General features: G+C 50.7%; 1 protein-coding gene and 1 pseudogene across 1 annotated transcript; one reads left to right on the top strand and one right to left on the bottom strand.

Moving 5' to 3' along the window:
• Positions 1-6,110: 6,110 nt before the first annotated feature.
• Positions 6,111-8,989, bottom strand: LOC101148937 (uncharacterized). Its single transcript, XM_063701534.1, has one exon. It carries the CDS (start codon positions 7,235-7,237, stop codon positions 6,623-6,625), a length of 615 nt encoding a protein of 204 aa, XP_063557604.1. The 5' UTR covers positions 7,238-8,989; the 3' UTR covers positions 6,111-6,622.
• Positions 8,990-9,204: 215 nt separating this feature from the next.
• On the top strand, positions 9,205-9,427 carry LOC129531524 (small nuclear ribonucleoprotein F-like; annotated as a pseudogene).
• Positions 9,428-10,019: the final 592 nt, after the last annotated feature.

Below are 10,019 nucleotides of genomic sequence, written 5' to 3'. Positions count from 1 at the left end.
CCAACATGGTAAAACTCCGTCTCTACTAAAAATACAAAAATTAGCTGGGTGTGGTGGTGCGCACCTGTAGTCCCAGCTACTCAGGAGGCTGAGGCAGGATAATCGCTGGAACCCAGGAGGCAGAGGTTGCAGTGAGCCAAGATTGTACCACTACACTGCAGCCTGGTGACAGAGTGAGACTCCATCTCAAATATATATATATATATATAACTTTCCTGCCTCCCACCCCCACCCCACCCCAGTCTTTTTGTGTAACATGTGGCCATAAAGAAATTAAGACCCCTCAAAAAAAAAAAAAAGAAAGAAAGAAATTAAGACCCTTGGCTGGGTATGGTGGCTCACGCTAGTAATCCCAGCACTTTGGGAGGCTGAGGCAGGTGGATCACAAGGTTAGGAGTTCGAGATCAGCCTGGCCAACATGGTGAAACCCTGTCTCTACTAAAAATAAAAAATTAGCTGGGCATGGTGGCAGGTGCCTGTAATCCCAGCTACTTGGGAGGCTGAGGCAGGAGAATTGCTTGAATCCAGGAGGTGGAAGTTGCTGTGAGCTGAGATTGTACCACTGTACTCCAGCCTGGGCGACAGAGCTAGACTCCGTCTCAAAAAAAAAAAAAAAAAGAAAAAAAGAAAGAAATTAAGACCCTTATTCCAGAAGGGTCCTGCCCCATACCCAGGAGGGAGGAACGCTGCACAGAAAGGCCAAGAAGAATCTGGACAGACAGGTCTTGCTGGGCTTCCTCACTCTGTCTCTTATTAGCATTAGAACGTGCCCTTTTTGTCCAGTTATATTTCTCCACAGCTGTCCATACGCCATTAGAATAGCTTGGAATCACTTGAACCTGGGAGGTGGAGGTTGCAGACCTACTTCTAGGAGGTTCTAGTTTCTGTGGTTTAGGGGTCAGAGACAGGAGGGCAGGACAGAGACTGCTTTTGAGTCTCCTTTTTTTTTTTTTTTTGGAGACAGAATCTCGCTTTCTTGCCCAGGCTGGAGTGCAGTGGCACTATCTCGGCTCACTGCAACCTCTGCCTCCCAGGTTCAAGCGATTTTAAGCGATTCTAATGGCATATGGACAGCTGTGGAGAAATATGACTGGACAAAAAGGGCATGTTCTAATGCTAAGCATAAAAATGGACAGTTTCCCCCATGTCTTTGGGTCCTCATTCTGAAGGCTCTGTGCCACATAAAACTATAATCAAATAAATTTGTCATGCTTCTTTCTTGTTAACTTGTCTTTGTTACAGGCATGTTAGCCATGACCCTTATGACAGAGAGGAAAGAGATTACCCTTTCTGCCCCTACAATCCCTATTTTATGGATAGGAAAACTGAGGCCCAGAGAGGAGAAATTTCGTGTCCCAGGTCACACAGCTCCAGAGGTATTCAGGTTCTGGGAAGTGGATCTGGAGGTGTGCTTGTGGGAGAGAATTCACTGCATGAAACTAGGCTGTGGCTATTTGAGAGCTGAAGGATAAAATAGTAGAAGTAAAGACAGCGGACAGTTGTGGCCGGATGCAAAGCCCCTTTTATGTGCTGTAGGTCCATGAGGTTGTTCTGCCAATATGTTCGTCTGTGGATGAGGAAACAGGCCTGGGAGAATGCTACTTGCCCAAGGCCACCCAGTTGGCTAGTGGTGGACCTGGATCCAAACCTGCTCTTATCTGCTCCATAGTGCTGATATCAAGCAGGGAAGCTGGGGGCCCGGACACTTCTTTCTCTGTCCTGCTCTTATCTGCTCCATAGTGCTGATATCAAGCAGGGAAGCTGGGGGCCCGGACACTTCTTTCTCTGTCCTGCTCTGCTCAACTCCTTTCCCCAGTCCAAGTGCCTCCCTGCCCTCCCCTCCTCAGTCCAGTCTGGGCAGTCTGACAGCATTCTGGCCACCTGGGTAAGGCCCAGTGATGCATGGTTCCAGGAGCCCGGACCCCTATAACCCTGTGAGCTCTGAACCCTGGAAGGGAGCCTTGTGGGTAGCCTGTGCATCATCAGGCTGCCCTTCCAGCTACCAGGTTCAGCCCCAAGTAGATCAAGGTCTCCAGCAAGCCTGGATTCCTGGGCAGACCTAAGTCCAGTACCTGAAAGGACTCAAAAGGCTCTGAGCTGGGAGACCATCAGCTCAGAGACCAAAAGGAGTCAGGCTCTGAGCTGGGAGAGCATCAGTAAGGGTTTCAGTGGACCTAAAGCAAGAGAAACAATGTGTAGGGCCTGAGCTGTCCCCAACACCTTCTTTCTTTTCTTTTCCCCCAAAACAAGGCCATCATTCACTAGAGGCAGCAAAGCAGCGAAGCACATGGGCGTATTCTGCCTGGGTTCACACTTTAACTCTACCGTGTACCAGGTCTTTGTGACCCTGGCAAGTTTTGTAACCTCGCCTGATGCTAGTCTCCTCAACTCAAAAGCAGGGTCATGATATCCACCTCATAGAGTTGGCATGAGGAGCGAATGGAATCGTACAAGGAAAGGGCTTACAGTGCCTGGCATATAGTAACTGCTCAAGAAATGCCAAGTATTACTCTATTTCAATTCTTTACTCCACAGCAGGAGTACGGGACATCGGGAGCACGGTGCAGCGGGAGCACAGGGCAATGGGAGCACAATGCAGCAGGAGCACAAGGTGATGGGAGCACGGTGCAGTAGGAGCACAGAGCAGTGTGAGCACGGTGCAGTGGGAGCACAATGGAGCAGGACCGATTTCCAAGACAGATTCACTGCTTTATGGCCTCCTTGGATGAGTCTCACAGAATGAGGAGGAGTTCACCAAGCCTTGAGGAGGGGAAAGGACTTTCCAGGCAAAGGGAACAGCATGTCCAGGGCACAGAGGTGGGAGGGGAGGGGTGAGCTTAGGGAATGGGGCCTCGTCATGCTCTGGGGCTGGTGCACAGGGGACCTGGTGGTGGCAGATGACATTAGGAAAGCAGGGGTAGAAAGTTGGGTGGGAGGGGGTGCTTTCCCTCTCACTTCAAGCCCAGGGAGGGGGCTTCCAAAAGACTAGTCAGAGAGGTGCTGGGTGTGCCCCAGGACCTATGACCTGGTGTCTGGCTCTTGCCTGAGAAGCCAAAGAGAAAGGACTGGCTGAAGCCCCCTGAGGCGGTGTTGGAGAGGGCTGCGGCCAGAGGGCACCGCACACACAGGTGGCCATAGGAGAGAGAGTCCGCCTGGGGCGGCCTCAGATCCAGATCCCAGGAAGTTCTCCTCTGGTGGCGTGAGGCCTCAGCAGGAAGAAGCTGGAGGCATCTGTGATGTCCTGGGATTGAGGGAGTCATCATGAGCACCTGGCTGGTAGAGACCCATCCACCTTCCACAAGGGTGCAGCCAGGAGACCCTGCAGGGACCACCCCCAGGGCCGCAGGCATAAGAATGTGCCAGGTCACACCTTCTCGGTCTAGCTCAGGTCGGCCTCTGCAGTGGGGACGGTGCCGCGCATGCTGACACCAGCCCCACCCCACTCGCCCACCTGGCGTTCCTCCGCTTTCTGCCTCAGGGCTCCCTCTGAAGCTGGGAGGGCTGCCTAGCCCACTAGCTCAGATGCAGACTAGAGGCACACGCAGCTGACACCCAATGGGATGTGGGAGCAGTTGAGGAAACCCTGGACTCTGGTCCAAAAGAAGACAACCCGTTCTGTCTGCCCATTGGGTTTCCTGGAATCTGGACTCCATTACCTAAAGCAGCAACCTCCTTCCTGTTTCAGTCGACCTCCTGGGATCACCTCCCATACAAACTCTGGCACATAGGTCCCTGTCCCAGGCTTTGCGGTGGGGAGCCGGACCAGGACTTCCATGAAAGTGCTCCTCTCACCCCCCAAACAAGAAAGAGCATCAGCTTTTTGTTTGTTTGTTTGAAACAGAGTCTCACTTTGTCGCGTAGGCTGGAGTGCAGTGGTGCAATCTTGGCTATTCTCCCACCTCAGCCTCCCAAGTAGCTGGGATTACAGCCGCGCACCACCACACCCGGCTAATTTTTTGTACTTATAGTAGAGACGGGGTTTCACCATGTTAGTCAGGTTGGTCTCGAGCTCCTAACCTTAGGTGATCCACCCACCTCAGCCTCCCAAAGTGCTGGAATTACAGGCTTGAACCACTGCACCGGGCCGAGCATCAGCTTTAAACCCCTGCCAAGCCCAGAGAGCATCAGTGCTTGCTCAAGACAGTACCCAGGAGTCAGACCCTTCTTGACTCCGGAACCTCTTTCCTCTCCCTCCTGCATCAGCCCTGGAGGTGCCAGAACCACACTGGGCAGCTGGGGAGGAGATGAAAGGGCAAAGGGCAGAAAGAGAGGAGAGGCCAACCATGGCCTCCTTTCCTACTCCAGACTCAAAGATGTTAACACCTGCCCACTCCGTGAGCTTTGCACTTGGTGTTCCTTCTGCCTGGAATTCATTTGGCCTCAGCAGGACTGGCTACATACCCTGTACACAATGAAAATGTACACAAAAATTAAGAACTTCAGGCCGGGTGCGGTGGCTCATGCCTGTAATCCCAGAACTTTGGGAGGCCGAGATGGGCTGATCACCTGAGGTCGGGAGTTTGAGATCAGCCTGACCAACATGAAGAAACCTCGTCTCTACTAAAAATACAAAATTAGCCAGGCATGGTGGCACATGCTTATAATCCCAGCTACTCAGGAGACTGAGGCAGGAGAATCACTTGAACCCAGGAGACGGAGGTTGCCGTGAGCCGAGATCACGCCATTGCACTCCAGCCTGGGCAACAAGAGCGAAACTGTCTACATAAATAAATAAATAAATAAATAAATAAAAATTAAGAACTTCAAGATAGGTGTCAGGCCGTGCCTGGCTCAGGTCACACAACAAACAGCGGCAGGGCTGGTCTCCTCACTTCCCTCAGGTCTATTTAATGTCACCTTAATTAGCTGGGTGTGCTAGTGCATGCCTGAGGTGGAGGACTTGAGACGGGAGGATTGCTTAAGCCAGGAGTTCAAGGCTGCAGTGAGCTATGATTGCACCACTGTGCTCCAGCCTGGGTGACAAAGCCACACTCTGTCTCTAAGAAAAAAATAATAATAATAGGGCCGGGCGCAGTGGCTCACGCCTGTAATTCCAACACTTTGGGAGGCTGAGGCGAGTGGATCAACTGAGGTCAAGAGTTCGAGACCAGCCTGGCCAACATGGCAAAACCCCATCTCTACTGAAAATACAAAAAAAAAAAGTAGCTGGGCATGGTGGCAGGCGCCTGTAATCCCTGCTACTCAGGAGGCTGAAGCAGGAGAATCGCTTGAACCCGGGAGGCAGAGGTTGCAGGGAGCCAAGATCGCGCCATTGCACTCCAGCCTGGACAACAAGAGTGAAACTCCATCTCAATAAATAAATAAATAAATAAAATTAGATCGAGGTAATGGTTGCAAAACCCTGTACATTTACTAAAAGTCATTGCAATGTACACTTTTTTTCTGAGACGGCGTCTCACTCTGTCACCCAGGCTGGAGTGCAGTGGTGCCATCTCGGCTCACTGCAAGCTCTGCCTCCCAGGTTCACGCCATTCTCCGGCCTCAGCCTCCCAAGTAGCTGGGACTACAGATGCGTGCCACCACGCCTGGCTAATTTTTCATATTTTTAGTAGAGACGGGGTTTCACCCTGTTAGCCAAGATGGCAAGATGGTCTCGATCTCCTGACCTCGTGATCCACCCTCCTTGGCCTCCCAAAGTGCTGGGATTACAGGCGTGAGCCACCACGCCCGGCGCAATGTACACTTTTAAAAGAGGTGAACTTTATGGTATGTAAGTTGTGCTCTAAAGAAGCTGTTTAAAAAAGAACATGGGAGGCTGAGGCCAGAGGATTGCTTAACCCGGGAGTTGGAGAATAGCCTGGGCAACATGGTGAGACACAGTCTCTACAAAACATTTAAATATTAGCTGGGTGTGGTATTATGTGCCTTTAGTCCCAGCTGCTGAGGCTGAGGTGGGAGGTTCACTTGAACCCAGGAATTCCAGACAGCGGTGAGCTTATAGTTGCGCCAGTACCCTGCAGCCTGGGCGACGAAGCGAGACCCCATCTCTAACAAATAAATAAATAAATAAATAAATAAAGATAACATAGCATCTCATTACCAGGAATGGAAAAAATAATAATATAAAAATTGACATGGCAACTGACATCTTCAAACTACAAATTTTTAAACTTTTATTTTCTCCGTATACAGAAGAGATCATTTTTTGGACTTCACTGCCTGACTTCCTGAGGCTGCTCAGAGTTTGTTGCAGGCTCTGGGCTCAGGGTATGTTCAATTTTCCTGCTTGGAACTGAGAGAACTCAGGTCTTCTTACAGACTGCCAAAGTCCGGCAGGGCTCTTTTAGAATAGTCATTTCACAGCTAGAGAAACGGAGACCCAGGCCGGGCGCAGTGGCTCATGCCTGTAATCCCAGCACTTTGGGAGGCTGAGGCGGGTGAATCACGAGGTCAGGAGATCGAGACCATCTTGGCTAACGCAGTGAAACCCCGTCTCTACTAAAAATACAAAAAATAAGCCGGGCGTGGTGGTGGGCACCTGTAGTCCCAGCTACTTGGGAGGCTGAGGCAGTAGAATGGCGTGAACTCAGAGGGTGGGGCTTGCAGTGAGCCGAGATCACGCCACTGCCCTCCAGCCTGGGCGACAGAGTGAGACTCTGCCTCAAAAAAAAAAAAAAAAGAGAGAGAGAAACGGAGACCCAGAGAAATAAAGGGCCTTGCCAAGGCTGCACAGGCATTTGGCAGCAATTTCATCAGCATCCAGCACACATGGGCTTCGTAATACAATCGCCAAGGGAGCCAGTTCTTGAACACAGCCCCTTGATTTTTCTTGCCAGAGCCCCTTGAACTCCTCTGGAGACTCCTGCCCTCTGCTTGAGATGCTCCTGTAGCTTTTCTTGCTCAGGTGAGAAATAAAATGTGATCCTAAAATCCCTTTGGTATCTACAGGAGGAGGTTGTGAAGTCTGTAAGTGGTTGTATTCCAGCTTCATTATTTCCCCACCATGCTGGTTCCCCAGGGCTGGTGCCATGAAGGAGGAAGAGATCAGAGAATCTATGCGGAGAAGGTCTTCTTCTTCCAGTGTGGTTGTAGTTGGCATTGCTGCCTCTGGGTACTGAAGGTACCCAAATGTTGATTCTGTCTTCGTTGGGTGCTTCTTTGGCTTCCCAGGAAAACTCCCACCAGGGACCTTGCCCTGCATTCCCCAGGAAGGGTGGTGGCACTCTCTAGCTGATCCCTGTGACCCCTTCCCGTAGGCTTCTGCCACCCTCTCCATTCACCTGCCCTGGGAGGAAACTCCCTTGTGTAGGGTCCTTCTCAGAAGCCTCACAGTTGCCCTCCTTCCTAAGGTCCCACTTGCCACGCACAAAAATAGTTCCCTACCATCAGGGCAAGAGTGGTCTGCTCTCAGAGCAACTGGTCTGTGAGCTGCTGGGCCCTCTATGTTGGCACTGTCTGTCCTTACAACAAACCACAAGGCAGGCATTTTCATTCTTGCTACCTCCTCTTCACAGATGAGTAAACCGAGGCTCAGACACAGCAAGCAGAACTGGCTGGTATTAGAATCCAAGTCTGCCTGACCCCAAAGGCTTTTTCTATCTTCCACATCAAGGATCCTCTTGGCCAGACTGTTCATCAGTCTCAAGGTCATTGCTATCATCAACAGCAAATATTTATTAAGTACCTAGTGATGGTGAGAGAGGTCAGACCAGGTAATCAATGCAGATTGGAGGCCCAGGGCTGGGCAAAGGGCAGGAACAGAGCGGAGACAAGATTGCTCAGCAGAGATCTGTGCTGGGTGGGGCCCAGGCCCGTGAGTCCAGAAGTACATCTGGAAGAAAAAGAAAAATCACCAGGTCATCTGCAACCCAGAGGCCAAGGGACAGGAGGTGGAGGGGCCCTTCATCAAGGCTAAAACAGTGGTTCTCAAACTTTGCTACAAATGGAATCATCCAGGGATCTTTAAAAAATACTGACACCTGGCCCCCGCCCCCAGACATTCTGATCTTGTTGGTATGGGAAGCAACCTAGGCATCTGGATTTTTAACGAGTAGGAAAGGTCAGGCAGGAACGGGGTGTGGGGAGGAGGTTTGATAGGAAGAGGTGGTGATGACCTAGGCTCTGGAAGCCTAAGGTTCTAGGGCAAGGAGGTCAGGGTACTGGGCTGGTGCAAAGTAGGCACGTGAGAAATATGAATTGGAGGACAGTGGGAGGGAAGGGCAGAGGGAAGGAATGGAAGGAAAAAAAGAAAATCCAAAACTCAGGCAGTGCAGTGAGTTTGAGTCTATTCTCCATCATTAGCTTTCTATGTGACCTTGGAAAAATGGCTTCCCCTCTCTGGGCTTCATTTGGAAAAGGAGGAGGTTGGATTTGTTGATGATTAAGGTCCTTCTGGCCCCGGATTTCTAGGATGCTTAGGCGGGACTCCTTAGTGGGAGATGAGTGCACCTGCATCCACAGTCCAGCCACGCTCACACGCTGCCATCTCGCCTCTCTCCACCCTCCATGTGCTGCTCCCTTTGTCTGGAACACCCCCACCACTTTTTTTTTTTTTTTTGGTGGGGGATGGAGTCTCACTCTGTTGCCCAGGCTGGAATGCAGTGGTGCGATCTCAGCTCACTGCAACCTCCGCCTCCCAGGTTCAAGAGATTCTCCTGCCTCAGCCTCCTGAGTAGCTGGGACTACAGATGCCCGCCACCACGCCCAGCTAATATTTTTGTATTTTGAGGAGAGACGGGGTTTCACCATGGCCAGGATCGTTTCGATCTCTTGAACTCGTGATCTGCCTGCCTCGGTCTCCCAAAGTGCTGGGATTACAGGCATGAGCCACCGTGCCTGGCCCCACTGCTTTTATTTATCTGCTCAACTCCTGCTTCTCATCTGGGACTCAGCTCAGATGTCAACTCCTCCAGGCAGCCCTCGTTGACCGGTCCCCACCACCCTGTTCTGACTTGGATGCCCTTTCCTGTACCAAGGAAAGGTTGGTCCCTCTGATTATCCTACCAGACCCATTACACTGTGACACTTGTTAATTACCTGTTTCCCTCCTGGGTTGTGTGTCTTGTTCTGTGACTTGTCTATATTCCCAGCACTCAGCATAGAGAAAGCTTCTTAAAAAGCGGGATGGAGGAATGAAGGTTGCCAGGCCTTCATTCAGGTGCCTGGACCACAGGAATGAACAAGAGACATTGTCCCTTTCCAAAGCAAGGAGAAAGGGGAAATCAGGAAGTGGTCTATTAAACAATGACAAAAAGGGGTACAGGAAAAGGGGCCAAGAGGTTGTCCAGGAGCCTGCAGCATTTGCCCATAGTTACGGTAAGTCTACCCCTCAATCCTGAAGCTTTCCTCAGTGGGTTAACAGGAAAGCCGGTGATGCTGAAACAAAGTGGGGAATGGAGTACAAGGGCTATCTGGCATCTTAGATGGCTACATGAACATGCAGCTTGCAAATAAGAGAAATACATAGGTGGGGAGCTGTCTGGACATCTGGGTGAAGTTTTAATACGGTATAAAAATGTCCTTTATAGTAGAGGTATGGAAGAAAATGGGGGAAGTGAGAGAACAGCATCTTTTCTGGGGGATTTTGAAAATATAGATTTCTAGACAATAAAGATGTGTTTTTTGGGGTTTTTTTGTTTTATTTTGTTTTTTTGAGATGGAGTCTTGCTCTGTCGCCAGGCTGGAGTGCAATGGCGCAATCTTGGCTCACTGCAACCTCCGCCTCCCGAGTTCAAGTGGTTCTCCTGCCTCAGCCTCCTGAGTAACTGGGACTACAGGCGCGTGCCACCATGCCTGGCTAATTTTTGTATTTTTAGTAGAGACGGGGTTTCGCCATTTTGGCCAGGATGGTCTCGATCTCTTGACTTTGTGATCCACCCACCTCGGCCTCCCAAAGTGCTGGGATTACAGGCATAAGCCACCGTGCCCGGCCCTTGTTTTTTTTTTTTTTTTTTTAAAGAGGTTGCCCAGGGGTGGGAGGGGGTCAGTGAATTTCTGGAGTCAGAAAGCCCTGGGTTTAAATCTAGCACAACCGCTGGTTAGCTGTGTGACTAGAGCTG

This window comes from Gorilla gorilla, chromosome 1 (genome assembly GCF_029281585.2).
Source record: "Gorilla gorilla gorilla isolate KB3781 chromosome 1, NHGRI_mGorGor1-v2.1_pri, whole genome shotgun sequence".
Classification (NCBI taxonomy): Eukaryota; Metazoa; Chordata; class Mammalia; order Primates; family Hominidae; genus Gorilla; species Gorilla gorilla.
Note: the sequence above shows the minus strand (reverse complement) of the source record. Positions and strands in the feature narration are given on the sequence as shown.